The following is a 19767-nucleotide window of genomic DNA, read 5'->3' on the forward strand; positions in this document are numbered from 1 at the left end:
CAGTAGGTTATTTTAAAGGTTGATTTAGTTAAGACCCAGAGTCCTCAGATACCCCTTCCCAAAAATATTATATTAATATGGCAGTTTAGAATTAATACCCAAAAGAAATTCAAAGTCATGTTCCCACAACCATCACAATTCACTTCATATAAGGGTAAGTGTGACTGACATCCTCTAAATATTTTAAAACACAGATTAAAATATTACTTGCAAAAGGGACTATTTATAGTTATTGTGATAGAGTATGTAAGCAACATCACTTTGATTATAGGATATGCCTTTGTCAGTCACATAAAACTTGGGGGTCCTAAGGCAGATGGATCATATTTGCACAAGAGGCAGTATGAAACAACAGCTTGAACACAGAACTAGGAGCCAAAACTGACTTCTACTGTCAACTTTGCCACAGGCTCCATCTGTAACCTTGGGCAAAGCATTTCACCTCTCAGTCCCCTTATCTATACAGTGAGGACAATACTTACCCTCAGAGGTGTGTCGAAGTTTACGTAATATTAAGATGAAGTGGTTGTGTAAGAAGTAGTCGGAGAAAAATGCTTGTAATTTTGAACTATATTTAATAGGTTAACCTAAGACTGATTTGAATTAAAAAAAAAAAAGAAAACTAACAAAAAGCATTAGACCAAGACATGTCAAGTAATTTGAATGTAGAGCTGGATTAGTCGTATTGATCCAGTTCTTTCACATTAATAAACACAGTACAAGACCAAAGCACACAAGTGAATAATCAAGAGACAAACGCTCGCTACCAAAAAACAAGTGGTATGGTAAAAAAAAAAATTACAGTAGTGTAAAGCACACAGGTGTACTTTTCAGAAACTTACTGGGATTCCAAACCTTGCTTTTCAAGAAACTGCACAGCACTTTCTGAAAAATTTGAAAACCCTGCAGAGAGAAACAGACATTTTATTTTTAAAATCATGGTGCAAACATGGAATATCTCCTGAAAGAAAATGCTAGAAAACAGAACATCTTTTAAATAAGTTTTCATAAGTCTGGTTTAGCTCTTTCATGTGCTAATTAGCATGCCACAATGCAATAAAACTTGGTTATTAGCAGGAGTAGTCTTTGAAAACATCCCTTTGATATTTGTGCACTCCACGAACATGAATAAAATTTACATTAATTCTTTAAGAATATAAGTAATTTTTCAGCATCAGAGGAGCCTCACTTAACCATGTGAGGTTAAAAGGGGTTCAAAATAAAAAAGGTAAACAAATAGTTAACAAAAACAAATAGACTACACAGAAAAATACTCTGAAGGAAAGCAAGGCAATTACACAAGATGTACTTTTAATAAAAGATATTTGGGGATGCAGATTCAAAAGTATATCTAAAATAGAATTTGTTTTAAAACAGATACTCTTAAAAAAAGATATCTGAAGGTATAATATTGATACATGACATGAAAGTAAACAGAGCTCATAAATATTGTCATAAAATTACCTGATTCAAGTCCAAATTCTAGATAATTTTCAGTTACAATAAGGATTGCCATGGCTTTGACAAAGAAAAAAAAGCCAAAGGTGACACAGAGAGATCTTTCACCACCATCTTCTACTTTGAAGTAGTGAGTAGTCAATGAGAACAGTATCTTGCTACATAAGAAAAGTCAAGGAAAAGGAATTCTGTAGAATAAAAAGGATTATACCTTAAGTTGGCTAAGAAGTTATTACATACACTTTAGGAACCCATACTGTGGCTTTGTTTGAGATGTGCAATTGCAAACAATACAATATTTTTATTAGACCAGATACAACCAGAATTATGCTTCATAATGTTGGAACATTTAGTATACAACTGACATTTTTTGACAAAATGGGATTTTGGAAAGATGCCATTTGATAATTTTTTTGTTTTGATTTATGGCCATAAATATCCAAAATAATATTCAATCTTTTTACAAAAATTAAAATATTGTTCTATATTAAAGAACTTGTTACAAATTAATACTTCTGGGAAAAATGGAAGCTTACAAGCCAGTACACATTTTACAAAAAAATAATTGCAGAATATTTATCAAATGCTATAATTCAAGATTTAATATATGTCATGCTAATATTCAAAATAGCCAAGATTATGTCTATAAAGCAGCAAATGAATACATGCAATTCTAACCCCTAGTGGTAGTTGCACATCCCAGTCTCTGGCTTAAAGTTTAACTAAGAAAATCTTAAATGGCAAAATTCTGACTACTGAAGTCAACGACAAACTCCGATTGACTTCAACAGGGTCAAGATTTAATGATTTGTGGGAAGGAAATGATTTGTGCCCACTTTTTGCTTCTTCTTCATATAGGAAAAACCTCAAAAGTTTTATTCATCCCTTGTGTGTTTTTTACTTCGGAGAAATCAAGATGTCTAGTTTAGTCATCACTCTTTTCCTGGAGGTCTTTTTTTGGAGGACTCAGAGGCGTGGATTGGGAGCTTTCTCTATCCTTAACTGAAAAGAGGAAGTTGAATATTTAGCACAAAAGCTTTTCCTCAGATGTTTGTTAAGCCTTTGAGTTACACAAGTGTTAAAGTTCAAGTAGTCGTAGTGAAAAAAAAAATCATGTCCCCTCTCAATCAGGCTTCACTTTCTTAGTACTTATGAGGACAAACCCTACTTATTTCCAATAATTTACTTTACTCACTGAATAAAAATGGAAATTCTATAAAAATGCAGTGACCTATATATAGTTTTCTTGAAAAAAAATCAGGGTAAACAAGACAAATATTCCTTGAGAAAACTTTTTGGTATTTAAAAAAAAAAATGCTGACCACCTGGACAGTACAGAACAGCATTCAATTAACAATAACTTTATACATAAGGAGTAAGCATTTTTATTACTATGCAGTTTATCATCATGTGTTTGGGAGTTATCAACTATAGAAGTTAATTATTAGCAAACTAGAAACAAAGTCAGTAATACCTAGAAGAGAATTTCAAAAGGGAGAGGTAGAGATTCTAGGTACCTTATGCACTCTGGTAAAGTTCTTTCATATAACCAACTCGCCACAAATATGAACATCTGATAGGTCACCTGACCTTTTATCAAGCGGCTTTTAAACTTTCATTGACGACTACTCCTTTTAAATGCATTTCTAAATATAATTAGATACATAACTGCACAATAGATTAAGATTAATATTTCACGATATACCTCTTATTACTACAAGCTGCAGTCCACTATAATTGAATTTATTTTTAAAGTGCAGGAGATATCAAATCCATATTCAAACAAATAGTTGTGTCAATGAGTCTACACTATCCATTTAGAACAGAAAAAGGCCATAGACAAAACAGAGAATAACTGTAAGCCATAACCCATTTTTCCATTACACAACACCATAACCATTTATATTAGTACAATATTTTTAAGGTTATAAAAGCATTTTTAAGAACAATCTATTTTATTTAATTCATTTTAGTGAAACCTTTTGAATAGCATATGTGCTTCTGGGTGAAGACACACTTTTTCATAACAGAATATGGAGGGTTCAGTGAGGTGTTGCACTTCACTACTTTTATGTCAATGCATGTTTCACTGCATTTCACTAACACGTATATAACTAGAACAATATACCCTTTAACAAGTGGCTTTCTAAGGGATCTTAAAATTTCACCAATAAATAAACGTTTGGTGAAATTTTAAGATCACTTGTATGTGTGTGCGTGTAAATACCTTATATGAGAAAAAAAATTCTCTTGAAATTTTAAATTTAAAAGTCACACTTACTGGATTATTATAACACACTTAATACCAGTACATTGGTATTTACCTACATATTTTGAAGTGCCTTATGTAAACAGGCAAGTGTCATTGACTTTTATAGACTGGAAAACTGAGGCATAGTGTGATGAAGTAGTAAATGGCAGACTCATGAATCAAACCCAGACCTCCTGACTCCCACTTCCGTACTCAAGTCACTGAATGACAAATGGTGATATCCCACACTCACTTGACTTGTATCAGTCACTTGTGGTAATTTGTATGTTCTTCATTTTATGCAGTTTTGATAAGATTTTTTTAATTACTTAGTCACATGGGGTATTAAAAACGTGTAAAATCCGTGCAATATACTCTATTAAAGTAGAACTGAAGGGGCTTAAGTAAATAGCAATTCGGGAATTCCTTCACACTAACTTATTACATTGCTATGATACCAAAGTTAATCAATACCTTACACAGAACACAAAAATACATTTATTTTGCTGAAATGTCTGCACATGTACTCTAAAAAAAGAAAAGTAGAAGAGCAAACTAGTCACTGCATCCTATTTCTATCCGGAAATAGCTTCTTGCTCAGAGTGTAAATTTGATGCCAGTCAACTCTCAGACCTTAATTATGTCTTAACTAAAGTTCACCCATTTCACCACCCAGTCAAGTTAAGGAGACAAGAGAAGAGAAAAACCATGTGAAAAGTAACGAGTCACCTGTCTCGCTCCTGAGTTCTCATAACATGATAGGCTGCCCCCAACAATATACAAAGACATTTTTGGAAGGGAAATGATTTTTCTTAAAGGATTAGGAAACTTAAGTTACCTAAAAGGCCATCTTTTATGGTTGTACAGATGAAGACAAGCTGCTTCCAAAATGCAAAATAGCGATTTTTGACCACACAGTTAACTACCATTGCAACCATCATGATTACGTGTGGGACCCCATTTAAAAGCATGTTGCCCAGGGAAAAACAAAAAACATGCAAAAGTAAATTGTGTATTGTAAAAAACTTATTTGTCTTAAGATGTCCCAATCAATCAGATTTTTTTAGGGAATTTCCTTAGTACTTTTAAATTGAGACACATTCACTGTCCTAATAGATGCTATTGCTGAAAGATCAGTTCCCCAGTTTTTTCCCCTCTCTTGGGCCACCCCCCGAGCCCACTGCTAGGGATTTAGTTTTAAGTTTGTAGGATCTGTAAGGGTGTTGGCTATAAATTGCTACATCTAAATTGTCATCAAGTGTCTAGCCTTGGGGTGTGGTTTTTTTGTTTGTTTTTTAAAAAAGGCAGTATGAACAGCAGTCTTCAGAATCATGAAATACATCACTCTACAAGTAACTGATTATCCTCACCTACAACTAGTGGTATGCCAAGATTTGAAACACAATACAGGAACGATTTGAGCAGGGGATTGGACTAGATGACCTCCTAAGGTCTCTTCCAACCCTAAGATTCTATGAACAAAAACATACTACTCAAAACATATTGAGTTTTGACAAAGATGAAAAAGTTACTGCTTACAGTGAATCACGCATCCTCTCAAAAATATTAAATACTAGTGTGATAAGGGCCAGGTGGTTCAGCAGGCCGTCTGACTGCTGCCTCCGAGGTACAGACTGTCAGTGCAACTTCCTCAGTCTATCTGGCGATTAAAAGCTTCATTTTTCTCTTCGGCTAACAGGCAATAAAAGATCTTCCTGAACTGAAACTCAATCTCGGTTGCCAACTGTGTGATAACTTACTGGGGATGTCTATCATTATATTTTAAACTCTTGAAATTTATTGTTCATTCAAGACTAAGTTTCTGTTGAGAAACCAAAAAGTACACATGGAATCGTTTTCTGTTCAGAAGTTTATGCTATACATCTATTAGAGTGTATAGTATAGATATAGTGTATCTATACTATATGGGGGGAGGGATGGCTCAGTGGTTTGAGCACTGGCCTGCTAAACCCAGGGTTGTGAGCTCAATCCTTGAGGAGGCCATTAAGGGAGCTGAGGCAAAAATTGGGGATTGGCCCTGCTTTGAGCAGGGGGTTGGACTAGATGACCTCCTGAGGTCCCTTCCAACCCTGATATTCTAGGATTCTATTACACCACTATATAAAAAGCTACTATTTGCTTGTTGCACTGAATCACAACTCCTATAACAAATAACTGGAAACCTTTCAGATCAGTCATCACATCCAATTTCCATAGGATTCGGTTGGCATCTTTGACTGCCTAATCCTTAGTAAAACCCAACATTCAACATCAAAACAGGAAAAAAAAGCACCTATCATCAAAACAAAATAAGCTGTTCTGGAATTAACCCCTTATTGGCCATGTTGCCTTCTGTTGATTTTATGTACTTCAGAATATAAATTGTGGGCATATTTATAAAACCTGACAATTTAACTCTTTGGGTGAGAGCTGTTGGAGCAATTGATGGTGTGTTCCCTGGTCATAGGGCCATTCTGTGCTTGCACTGGCCCCTCATGTAAACTGGAGTGGAACTATACTATAATCTGGCTGCCAGAGGCCCCCATGGGCCCTGCTGGCCAGCAGGGATCACTGCTGCAATCTGGCCATGCACCCTCCAGATACAGGAAGCAGTGGCGGTGCTGATGTGGGAACCTACAGCTCCACCCCACTTCGTGAATACTCCCGATGCCTGGGGAACCCTCTAGCTTCAATTAAATCAGATTTAAATTTTCTTTGTGCTACAGCATAGTTAAGGTGGCGTAAGAGATTTTAGGGGGGGTCTAAGGAACCTTGATTTAACTGCTTGTTTCCTTTGTGCGAAAAACTATACAGTTATTCAATGAAGCACCAACACCCAGTTCTTGGCGCCCAGTATGGTTACTCATTATTTCTTCTTGCCACAAGACATCAGACTACACTCAATAACTCCATTTGTGCGACTTTTAAAAAAATTACTATTCATTTTAACAAAATCAGAATTTAGAATTAATCAAGAACTTGACAATTCATTCAAAACAAGAAGTTTGGCTAACTGTAAAAGTTTAGATATTTGCTATTATTGGGAATTACAGAATTTAACAACTTCAATTTCATTTGTGAAGCGTTAGTCTAACACGAAAGGCCACAGTATCATGGTTTTCAGGTAAAAATTAGAGCTGTTTTTTAGTTCTACACACTATTAATTTCACTAGCCTCATTCTGCAAATTACACTCTAATGAAGAGAATCTTATTAACAGATTTTCATAAACGCAAATACAGAAAAGTACTGATGCAAACAATCATTTTTTCCTCCTCTAATGGGTTTTTCCCCTTCTCTTAACCTGCAGTAGCAGTCAATGCAGACCTCCTGCCGTAAGTGCTAATTCATTTTGTCTTACAGAGCAAACTTCCTAACTCCTAGAACCAAGAAAATATGAGGTCTTTTAAAAATCCTTTCTGGGGCAGGATTTGTTATTATTCTAATTCACTATTGCTATTTTTGGCAATGAACTCCCACATATAAATCTGCTAATTACAAGAGAAGAAACCTAAAGTCAGATTTTAGTGGGCATTTATCTATATAAGTATTTCTGTAGAAATCTTAGCTATCTATGTGATTAAATCTTTTCACTTGGTCAATAGTTGGTATTTACATGTAGCAATGTCCATGTCGGGGAGTGGAGGGAGAGGTGGGAGACCAGTGAGCTCTGGAAATTAACCTATACCTGTTGTATACATTATAATATACAGTACTCCAATTTGATTTAATATAGCAGCAGGAAGGTCCAATAGCAGACAATTTTGGGTATGAACAGGTGGTTATTCAGTCCATTTGTGATGAACCTCTGAGAGCTCTAAGGTCTCTCTCACACACTAGTTTATGTAAGGTTGCATGCTGGTATTACAAAGCTTTACTCCTGAGGGAATTCTGCACCACTGCGCATGCACAGAATTTATGTCCACTGCAGATTTCTTATTTTTCTGCAGGGAAGCAGACTGACAGGGAAGCAAAGGGAAGCCACAAAAGCAGTAATGCGACCTTCCCCAGCAGTATGTTTCAGGTGCCCCTGGCAGCCGGCAGAGAGGTATATCACTGTAGGCCAGGTGGCGGGACTCGTGGCTGCTATTCTGCGCCAGGCTCAGATGCTAGTCCCGGCTGGGCTGGGAAGGATGGGACTTTCTCTTCCCCTGCACAGCATCTGGGGCTGGGTCTGACCCACCCCCAGATTCCTCCTTCAGCTGCAGGAAGCTCTGCAAACTCACACCCCCTCCCCCCAGCTTCCTGCACCCATCGCTCCTCAGCTGCAGGGGGAGGGATCTATGTACAAGAAGCTGCTTCCCCATCCACCCAACCCCTGTGTATACAGACCCCCTCATTCCCAGACCCTCCCACAGAGCCTCACCCCCCCCCCCCGCACCCAGAACCCTCATTCCCCCCTGCACCTGGACCACCCCACTGAGCCATCCAGATCCCCACCTCACCGAGCCCCAACTAGCTGCACCTGGATTGTCCCCTTCCCCCAGCATATGGATCCCCCGCCGAACTCTATCCCCCCACACACAGACCCCTCCCACTAAGCCTCCCACACCTAGACCCCCCATGCCGAGGTCTATCCTACTCCACACCCAGCCCCAATCACCTTTACCTGGACCCCTCTGAAGCGTCCTATTAGTGTTGCATCCAGAACCCCCTAACAAGCCCCTGTGCATCCTGATCCGTCCCCGCACCTGGATCCCCCAGAGCCACCCGCACCCAGATGGCCCCACACAGAACCCTCTCAACCCACACCTGGATCCCCCACACACACATTAAGCTCCTTCACACTTGGATCCTGCTGGGCTGAGCCTGCCTGCCCACACCTGGTGCACCTGACATGGAAGGGCAGAGGGTGTTTCTGGGGCAGGCCTGGTCCTTGCACTGTGTCAGGGTTGGGTGAAGCCTCACCACTAGGTCCGTGTCCTGGGAGGGGAGCGGGGGCTGCAGAGTGATCTCCCACCTCTGGGAAGCCAGTGGCCTGTGCTCCCCAATGCCATGCTGGAGCCTCCACTTTTATTTAACAAATAAAATTCACAGAATTTTTATTTTTTGGGCACGGAATGCCCTCAGGAGTAAAAGCCTGAACACATTCATATCAAAACTCTGGTAGAAAACAAGAGGATAGATGAGGCAGAATACTGACACAGGTAGTACTCAAGTCCTAAAGCCCTTTATGGGAACATGTTTTTTGGTTTAGGGTCAGAGTTTAAAGCCAGAAAGAATAATCAGATCATCTAGTGTGACCTCCTGTATATCACAAGCCACCAACATCACCCAGCACTTGCACACTAAACCCAACAACTGAACATCCCATTAATATTTCACAGCTGTCGAGGCACATACATTCCATCTCAGGAAATCAGTAATATATAGACTATCACAGGAGTCTCTTAATATATAAAAAAATCTCCAAAAGTTATGTGACAGGGTCGGGCCAGATGGCTACAGGAGAGTGATAGAAGGGAGATATATTAGCCCCAAGTTAAGTAGGTCCCTTTTCCATGGGTAAGGTAACAGAGAAGGTTCCAGAACAATCAGGAACTTTCTGGAAACAATTAAGGCAGACAGGCTGATTAGAACACCTGCAGCCAATCAAAGAGCTGCTAGAATCAATTAAGGCAGGCTAATCAGGGCACCTGGGTTTTAAAAAGGAGCTCATTTCAGTTTGTGGTGTGTCTGCGAGGAGCTGGGAGCAAGAAGTTGAGTGTGACAAGGCGTACTACTGGAAGACTGAGAAGTACAAGCATTACCAGACATCAGGAGGAAGGTCCTATGGTAAGAATAAACAAGGTGTTGGGAGAAGGCCATGGGGAAGTAGCCGAGGGAGTTGTAGCTGTAGACAGCTGCAATCCACAGGAACCTGGGCTGGAACCTGGAGTAGAGGGCAGGCCTGGATACCCTCATCCCTCCATCCACCCAACTCCCTACTTGATACCGGAGGAGTTGACCTGGACTGTGGGTTCCACCGGATGGGAAAGTCTCTGGCCTGTTCCCTGATCCACTAGGTGGATCAGCAGAGACTGCAGGGATTGTTCTTCTTCCTTTTCCCCATGCTGGCCAGTGATGAGGCTAACTGAGTGAACGGCAGATTTGAGCCACGAAAGTGGCCAAACTGAGGGCTGCCGTGAACCTCTCAGGCGAGCAAAACTGCCAATAACCGCAGGACCCACCAAGACAGAGGAGGAACTTTGTCACAGTAAGGAAACATCAAGACAAAAAATGCTGTAAACTGAAACTAAGGCTGGAATTACACATCAGGAACTTAAAGAAAAAAATCTTAGAAAAAAAGTTGTGGTGTTTTTTCCAGTGATAAAACAGGATTTTTTTAAGATAAGGGATACATTAGACAGACACACACACACAATCTTTGGAAAACAGAAAAATGAAGAGTTAAGACAGCAGTTCTCAACTTGTGAATCGCCTGCGGCCCAATCAGCACATATCTGCGTCCCATGTGACGTCCTCATAGCCAACCAGGTAGTATATATATTGTGTGGGTGCAGCCCACAACATACAGGCAACTGCATATGCGACTCACAAACGTAAATAGGTTGAGAAATACAGAGTAAAGGTACAAACTGTTTCTCATCCCACACCATCCATTACTGTCCATCCAAAATTATCAGACAGCCTTACTTTGAACACTACTTCAGCAGTGGCAGTGAGCCCTCACTAAAATGTCTACGCAATATATGTACAATCGTATAAGATATACACACCGCTCTCCCAATTCCTCCTAGTTAGAGGCAAGATGTTGGTGTTTGGTGTGCAAATGAATTCTAAGACAAGAAAACACCACCTATGCAAAACTCAATCCACCTTCTCAACACAGTTCCCTTATTACTGGTTCTCATACTTATTTGAATGGGCCCCATTTCTTTGTGTCTGTAGTCATTTACGTCCCTACAAGTACATATGCTGCTACCCAGCTCTGAAGGCAGCGCTGCACAAGCAGCATCACAGAAGTAAGGGTGGCAATGTGAAAAGTGATATTCCTCAATATCACTTTTCACAGCAGACTTAGTGCCCCATTGGCACCCTCACTTCTGCGCTGCTGCTGCCACCCCAGGGCTGACACCCGGAGCACCACCACCTCCAGGTGAGGGACTGGGATGGGGGAGCCTCCCAGTGAGGGAATGGGGGCAGGGGAGGGAAGAGAGCCTAAGTGCGGGCTGCCTCCTGGTGAGGGATTGGGGAGTTCGAGGGAGAAGGAACCTGAGCCGTGGGTCTATGGCTGTCCCCTTTATCCCTGCCGCCCAGGTGTTTATGGTCTGCACGAGCCCTAGCCACCAAGGGGTGAGGGCCGAAGCTCTTAAAAAAACCAAAACACAAAAACAAAACAAAAAACCCCACACAGCTCACACCTCCCTTGGGAGGCTCACTCTATAGTTTGTGAAGCGTTGCCTTACATCATATAAACCAGTTACCTTTACTATCCCTAGGGGTCAGATTTCCTGTAGCTACAGAAATTAATCCTTGTAATACACTTGTGCACTGGATATATACCATGTCACATAAATTGCAGTGGCCATATTTATATGTCTGCAAGCTGCTGCAGATTTCTTAAGGTATATACAAACTTCCAGAATATATGGGATTTAACATGCTTCTACATACAAAAATGTATGGATAAACTGCCAAAAATACTGGCTTAAGAGGGACACTTGTTAATACTTTGCACACATAGGCATGCCATACATGATGAAATACATGTTCATTGGTAGGTCAAAAGTAAAATACCACCCCAAGTAACCTTAATGCTGTTTCTACCATTTCCAGTATTTCAACTTTTCCCCATCCCATTCAGGATTTGCTTTGGTTTTAAAAAAGTTTTACCTTAACGAAGAAGAAGAAAAAGTCATGAAGTTCTAAGACTACAACATTAAAAAATTTCTAATCTTAAGTGAGATACTATCTGAAACCAAAAAAATCATAAAATCCATGTTATATAAGAAACTGATGAATACGCAAGACCATGCACAAAGTATTGACATGTGCAACTATCCAATGCTGAACAACTCTCTGCTCACATTTTGTTAAATCAGAGTATGGCTTTATGTATGTTGAACATCTGCTTCAATGCTATCCTATCTGGTCTTACTCCTTCAGAGTTTGTGGATGTTTACTTTATAGCCAATACACAACCACTGAAGAAGTGGGCAAATGATAATTTAGGACCATCTATACAATTATTACAGAAAGCAATCAGCAATTTTACATTTTTTTCCATCCACTAGTCCAAATAAAAAGCATTTTCCAGATTCTCTTTCTGAAGGCAAACTCTGCAGATAAGCAGAGCCATGCACATGCTAAGATCTTTTAAAAAGGAAGAGAAGCAGAGTACTGTATATAGTCTACTCCTCAACTGTAATGGTTGACTGCAGATGTACAATTTTAACAGTTGACATGAGAGCTCCATTTAATGGACTCCAGTCATATGCTGCTTTCTACATTACATTAGAATGTGTAGAGACTTATAGCATTCAAAAATATTTATTGTACATAATTTTCTTATGTATTAAAACAACAGTTCCTTAAAGTATGTATTGCAGTATGTTAAGATAAGATCTATCACATGTTGATGTGTGGTATTAAAAAAACTAGATAAAGGGGGAAAGAATAGCTCAATTAAAAAAAATCTCAATACCATACCCACTACAAACCAAACCCCCTACAGTCAGCAGTTTTGTTTTACAATCTTCCTAAAGCACAGCTTGCTTGCATATAACAATGTGGCTTATAAGCAGATTATCATCATCTTAGGAATCTGATATAGTAAGACAGCCATATATTAAATATTTTAAAACTTCATTTTTGTCTTGGAGTTTCATGCAACTGTGGTATAATTATTTCCACCAAATATTCTCTTTTGAAAGCTTGTCACAATATTTTAAAACATCTCACATGGCCAGAAAGGGACTAGAATTTGGCTCTCTTGCCTGGTTAGGTTACTTTTAATAGTTCAGCAGCATGGCACTGAGTTATTGCTGGCAATAATGTCTTCCAGAGTGATGGGGGTGCTTTTCACTGGGTCTGGATATCTGTGATCAGGAAAAAGCAAGAGCATTAGGAAATGTCGTATTTCCCTAAACTCTGATGGAGGGTCAGGTGGGATTCAGCGTGACAATGTCATGGGGAGGATAGTAAAATAATTATGACAACGACTTTATCCTGGCCAGGGAGATTTTTTTTTAAATGTGGATTTCATCAGGAATTAGACTCATAGCTTTAAAAAGGCTTTCAACAGGGTGGGTTTCTGGGGTCAATCTGGGGGTGAGATATTATTTGGTTGACTCTGTTCAGGGTTCAACACAGGATGGTGATCACGCCCAACAGCCTTTGTACTCTGCCTCAGAGGGGTTTAGGTGTCCCTAAACCTCTAACTAGCAGAAGCTGGGACTGGACAGTGAGGGATGGATCACTCAAAATTGCTCTTTTCTGTTTATTCCCTCTGAAGCAATTGGCACTGGCCACTGTCAGAGTCAGGACAGTGGTTTAGATGGACCATTGGTCTAACCCAGAATGGCCGTTCTTATATGCTGGTGTCCAGCAGCATTCCTTCACTGACCACCATAGACAAGCCAAGAGGGTGGCAATGCTGTCAGATGCTGAGAGATATGGAAGTTTGTAGAAATGGAATTTAATTACAAGGCCTTTAAATCCTTGGTCCCTTTGTTTGTGAGTAAAGGAAAACAAGGCAGGAAAAGATTTAAATCTGCTAGAAATCTAGATTGAAATATCTAATCTTAGTGCCATTTGTTTTGCTTTTTATCACTTGGGCGGATTTAATGAAAGATAAAGACTGCATTCAATAATATGAAACAAAGAATGCTAAGTCAGTGGCTAACTACGCATTGAAAAAACATAATATTTTAAGAAGAACACAGTGCCTTTCATGTATAACAAACTCAGCAAGATGACAAACGCTGGCCAATCCTGACACAGCTAGCTTCTGCTGGCTAGTCAGTACAGCATGATCTGAAGGTGGACAGTTGAGGAGGTTGCGCAGCTCTGCTTTTTACATCCAACCTAAAAATCTAGGGATTCGCCTATTCTAGAGCTAGATCTGATAGACATACTATTTAGTATGAGAACTGAGGTAAGTTTAAGTTGGACTAGTTGGGTAGTCCAACTATCCTAGCAGTGCAAATTCCCTGAGAGGATGTGTGTCAATCTTGATTTGGTTATGGCAAAGAGTATGATCAACACAGAAGGACCAATGATCTCCCCTGGGAAGTGGATGAAGACTAGGTGTCCATGCTGATATTAGATTTATCATCATCTGCAATTCCACTAACCCTGAAGTTATCAAATCACTTGCAGATCTTCATGGGACTGGAAGGTGCTTCCTACTACTGGCTTCACTCTTTCCTCTTAAAGAGAACCCAGAGGGTAATAGCTCTTCTGCCTCATGAGCTTTAATGTACAGGTCCTGGAAACTTTCTTCTATGCCACACCTCTTGTTCAGTGTTTGAGGTCTTTTAGGAAGCCTACAGAGGAAATTTGGACTAAGGGGCTTAATATGCTGATGATGCCTGCTCTTTGTTTCCATCTCATCCAATCCGGAGTGCAATTAGAGAACCTCTCTCAGTGCTTGGGTGAGTCTGGGGCAAGGAGGAAAAGTTGGCTGAGGCTCAATCCAGATAAACCTGAGAAATGTTGGGGTAAATACCCAACAGATACAGTAATGGCTGTGTCTGCACCTTTGAGACTGAAAATATGCATGTCCATCATCTGTTTCCCATAAATGCAACTTGGGGATTTTGTTGGCTTTACACTTGTTCATAGATGGAATGGAAGTTGCAACCAGGTCTGTGTTTTATCACCTGCATCTGAACAGAAGGTTGCAACCATTTCTCTCAAATGCTATCATAATCCACACCTGTCACCTATGACTTCTCCAATATATATACACATGGGCTACTCCTTAAAACTATTTGGAAAATGAATCTAGTCCAGAATGCAGCCACCCAAATGTTCAGGGGTGTATCTTTGCCCAAGCACCTGAATTATTTTTACACTAACTACATTAGCTGCCTATTGGCTTCCACACAGAGTTTAAGGTGTTGATTTTGACTTAAGGCCCTAAATGGGGAAGGCAGAAAGGGATAGGTAGGCCATACAATACTTCCACAATTATGATCAGCAGAAAAGTATGAACTGGTACTCCCTTAGAAAGTCCTATCACAAGCTCCCAGTCTTTCAATGTGAAAGCTCCTCAAGTTTTGAAATCCACTCCCCCCTTCAACTTACAATAGCTCAAATATAGCCTATGGGGGTGCTGTAAAACCTGTGTTTTTGGTTGAGGTACTGAGAAGGATGAAGTCTATGGAGCAAAGAGGTTCTTGCAGAATTAGGGACATGATTAGTTTTGTTACCTTCACTGGAGAAGGGTTGGGTTACATGTGTAGTGACGTTATTTTCTACCATGGATTGTATTTTTTTTTTAAAATACTCTCAGAGCACCTACAGCCTGGGATAGGTATCTTCTGTAGACTTTAAACTGAATCAATATAACTTTTATATTAATAAGATTTATATCCAAATCATTTATAACAATAAATAAAGACTACCTGATATACTAGCTACAGCATCATTTAAGTTGCATGAGGACTAGACACTAATTTCCAGTTACTTTCTAGTAAGACAGTACCATGCCTTGAACAAGGTCTCCCTTAGTGTGTGAAAGCCAGTGGAGAAATACGGTGTCTTTGAAGTGGACTGCTGCCGAACTTTCCATTCTTTCATAATGTGATTTAAACCACCTGCACAAACGTACATTATTCTTCCTTACCTCTGCTCTCCCAGTTGAAGTAAGGTATGTACACAACTAGTTTCCCTCTTCTTCCTTCCCTAAAAACCAGGGAAATGGTTTCATACTTCTAGAGCACATGTTGCCAAGAAAGAAGCAAGGTAATTTTGCCTATTTTAAAACCTGCATGAATATGCATTAGACCTAAATTAGATAAGTCAAATATTGGTATTTTAGGGTACAACAAAATGAGATTACATCATTTTTACATTAGTTGAATCCCTGCTTTTCAAGTACCATGCTACCAAAGCCAAGTATGACAATCCAACTAGTAACTTACTGCGAACGTTTTCTGGATCTCATCTTTTTTCAGGCTATTTCAGGTACCTTATCAGTACAATCAAGGCATACATTCTATTAGCAGATATAGATGAGCACTTTTGCATGTACAGATGCAAAAGTTGTGCTAGCTCATTAACTCAGTATCAGGGCTCCAAAGTTTTACCTGATACCAAGGATGGGTCACAACAGGAACTCTCATGGGGTATCCATCTTTGGTATTAATTCTACCAGAGCAGCTTTTGATATTTGGCTAGTAGATGTTGGAACAGCAAGGAAGTCATTCAGTCTGCCTTCTAACTCACCTCTGGGGCTGCTCCCTTCACAATCAGGTTCTCACGTAAACCAGGTGCTTCATCACCTCATATCTCTAAAGTCAACTGTTTCCTCTCCATTCCCTAAAAGTAGAAACCTGGTCATTTCTCACTGACTATTGCAACTACCTACCTCATGCATTCCTGTCTCCTACATATCCAGCTAAAGAGGCAGCTAACTGTTTGTTCTGATGTTATATGCCTCTGCATAGTTTTCACTATACTTCCACATTATGTTCAATTCTTTATCTTGGAGGTTCTGTACAATACCACCCCCACTTAGTTCTCTGCTCTCATCTGTCTACACCCCTTCTCACTTCCTAATCTGTTACCTTTCAAATGACTCCCTGTGTCTCCTCCTATTCCTATTCTCAATGTCACATTCCCCTTCAGACCTGCCTCAGGCAACAATTAGTATATTTGTCTATATGGCAGCTGGACATTGTTCTGTACTGTACTTTACTGCTCATATTAACACAAAAGATTTCTGCTACCACCTTTTAATCCTTTTTGTATCTTTTCTCCTTGATTGTACAGTTCAGCAAAACAAAGTTAGTTCAGAAATACAACAACATTGTGAGGAGACTGATATTGCAGACTTATAAATCAGCATTAACATTTCCCTTTTATAGAAAAAAATGAAGTAAAATTCACGCACTCAAATACAATCTGGTATTAAGATTAACAAACTATTGAACATAGAATACACAGCTAGACTGATAGCCACTGACATCCAGGATCCTTTTCCAAATGTTAATTCTGCAATAAACAATCCATTGTTACCATCTGCAAATTACAGGGGGATACAAGTTATCATTTGAAAAATAAATAAAATGATTTAAGAACACAGCAAAGGATACATGGCAAAAGCCAAAACAAGCAGACACCAGACTATGCTGATATTCATTTCCTGTGAGGGCTTCATCAAACTGTAGTAGGCTTCAGTTACCAAGTACACCACTGTAGCTGCAACTGTGAAATCCACCAACCACTGATATTCAGGAAAATAATGCAATGCTGAAAAATAAAGGTTTTCAGGAACCAAAAGCTTAAGTAAACTTTAAGGCAAGCAATGACAAAATGAAAGAAGACCACATGATTAAAAGAAAATATACTTAAAGTCCTTACAACTGCTGCTTCTTGATGTCCAGGCAGATCTAAGATATCCAAGTAGCAGCAGTGGCAAAACGGTGTTTTTGCTCTTCTGTACTTAATAATTTATCCAGGCCTTTTTCACTTCTGGACCGGATTATTGTAACACAAAGTACACAGGGCTAACACATGAATTCCATTCAGAGACCTCATCTAATGCACAAAGTTGAAGTATTATTTAGTATTCAGGTTTTATGCACTACTTGCTTAGTGATGCTTTATGAAAGGAGAGTCCTGCACTTAAATTCCAAAATATGAAATGATTTCCAATTTATTTCCAGCTGTAATTCAAGACAAAGCGCCAAATAGTTTGGGTTCTACCTACATTAAATTTTAAATCTGAGTGCTTAACAATTTAACCTGTAATGTATGCTTAACATTTTGTGCGGAATTGCTCCCCCTAACTTCTAAAAAAATCAAAAGATTTTTCTTCTTCAGGATTTTATAGTTTCTGCTGGCTTGCAAAATAATCTGAAATTATTTGGCTAGAAACCACTGGTATGCCATGCTTCCTGCATACTAGGTGGTTTGCATGGAGAAAACTTCTCTCCTGTGAACTTTAGCAACTGCATCAAAGTGAAGCGCCTAACTCTAAAATATAAAAAACACACACCAACCTTCCCTAACCCTTTCACACCTTACAACTTCAGAGACTAAATCAAAGGCTTCTGGCATTTTAATCACTGTAATGGCCAATTTAAGCTCGGTGGGGGTCCTCCTTCTCAACACAACATATGCCTATTAACAGCTATATGTCATGGTCCTGATATTTTAGGGACACAGCCTCCATCCCAGAAACTTAAGTTATTTTCATCTGCTTGTTTCTCTAGCATCTCCTTGTAGTTTCTAAATATTTTACTTCAGAATGTCATATCTGAGATGTTTAGGTTTCCCCACCACCACAGTGCCCATGTACTTCTAGTGGTTTTATCTGTAAAGTTTATTTTTCACATCCACCAATCATCTCATCTTCCTACAGTAGCATACAACCATATTTTGTCACGTTTTCAAGTACATTGTGTATGATCTGATCCTTTCCAGTGTCCTCTTACATTGCTAGAGATGTCTGTTGTAGCAATATATATCTGTTATGCTGGATTCCTCTCACCCATTCTTCTCTTTTATGCAGATATTGAGATATCAAGCAAGGAACGAGAGAAGAGTTTTACTTCTTGCTTTTCAGCTAATTTCCTTCCTTGTAATGAGTTGCATTTTTACATTCTCATTAACCATCAAAATATTCCAATATATATCACAAATTATATGTACTAGATAGAAAAGAACATATTGTAATCACAGAATATATCTGGGATAACATTCAACCAATTACAATAATTTATCTTACCTAAAGTGTCCACTTCAGTAACTGACTTTGTTTCCAGATGAAGATCAATATCCTTAGGAATGGTTAGGGGTTTATTTTCAATATGACCATTATATTTTCTGTAAAAGCCATGCACACAACTAATCAAAAATCTATTCACTATTAAAACATTACCTTGTTTTACATAGTAATCTCTTTAAAAGTTGTTATATGAACATTTTTCATATTTGAAGTTTTTATATATAAAAATGTAACTGGAGTTAAATTCTACACACCATTATAATAATTGAGATGAGCGTGTTTATTAGCTTTACCATGTCAAAGTTTGAAATACTATTCTGATTGTGTATGCACGTCTAAATTATCAAGCAATGCCAATCTGAGACTTTGAAGCGGAGGCTCAGGCATCTCAGCTGGAGACTGACAGAAAGCAATGTTGATGTCGTGCTGGGAGAATACCACCTGTCATCAGCTGGAGTTTGTAAGTTGCTGAGAAATATTTACTGGAATTAATGATCAGTTATCCAGCTTTGAAGATAACTGGTGTTGTTGGAAGAGAGGGTGGATCAGCAGCCCAGGACATAAGTGGTCTAGCTGAATAAGAAAAGAGGAAACATTTGGTTTCAACAGTCTATTAATATCTGAACAAATACATACAAACACTGACTGGGACCACAGCTCTCTGCAGTCTTGAAGCCTGAGAGCTTACATCTACACTGCAAAAAAAAAACAAAAAACACACCTTGCAGCACCAAATCTCAGAGCCTGGGTCTACAGCACTAAAAACAGCAGCGGAGATGTTCCCGCTGAAGCCAGAGATCAGGCTCCGATATCCGGCAAGCAGGCTGGGCTTCAGAGCTTAAGTGGGAATGTCTGCACTGCTATTTTTAGCGCCATAACACAAGCTTGAGTCTGTAGACCCAGGTTCTGAGACTCGCTGCCCTAGGTTTTATTCCCCCCCACCACCCCAACATACACATACACTGCAATGTTTGGCAAGTACAATCCAGCTCATCAGATGACGTAGATCCCTGCCACACCAGTTCTCCTGTTAACTACCAAATAAAAACGAGTTTAAGACATTTTTCTACTCCTCTAAACAACTGTTCTACACTCAGTCATACCTGCTTATTTTAGTAAAACCTTACTCTGCTTATTATCCTTATAACTGCAGACAC

The 19767-nt window shown here is 39.2% G+C and overlaps 1 protein-coding gene across 7 annotated transcripts in view; it reads right to left on the bottom strand.

The window, feature by feature from the left end:
• TMEM161B (transmembrane protein 161B) overlaps nt 1–19767 on the bottom strand; it is a 71088-nt gene that overhangs the window by 10283 nt on the left and 41038 nt on the right. For 5 of the 7 annotated variants that reach the window (XM_073344430.2, XM_073344432.2, XM_073344429.2 and 2 more), the window contains 4 exons: nt 18611–18708; nt 16974–17130; nt 1465–1616; nt 843–903 (listed from right to left, as the gene is read on the bottom strand). In XM_073344430.2, the coding sequence (XP_073200531.1) occupies nt 843–903; nt 1465–1616; nt 16974–17130; nt 18611–18708 (468 nt within the window). Of the gene's footprint in view, nt 1–842; nt 904–1464; nt 1617–16973; nt 17131–17241; nt 17320–18610; nt 18709–19767 lie in introns of those variants that run through there. The other 2 variants (XM_073344435.2, XM_073344436.2) reach the window with 2 other exon arrangements.

This window comes from Lepidochelys kempii, chromosome 5 (assembly GCF_965140285.1).
Source record: "Lepidochelys kempii isolate rLepKem1 chromosome 5, rLepKem1.hap1, whole genome shotgun sequence".
NCBI classification, from domain to species: Eukaryota; Metazoa; Chordata; order Testudines; family Cheloniidae; genus Lepidochelys; species Lepidochelys kempii.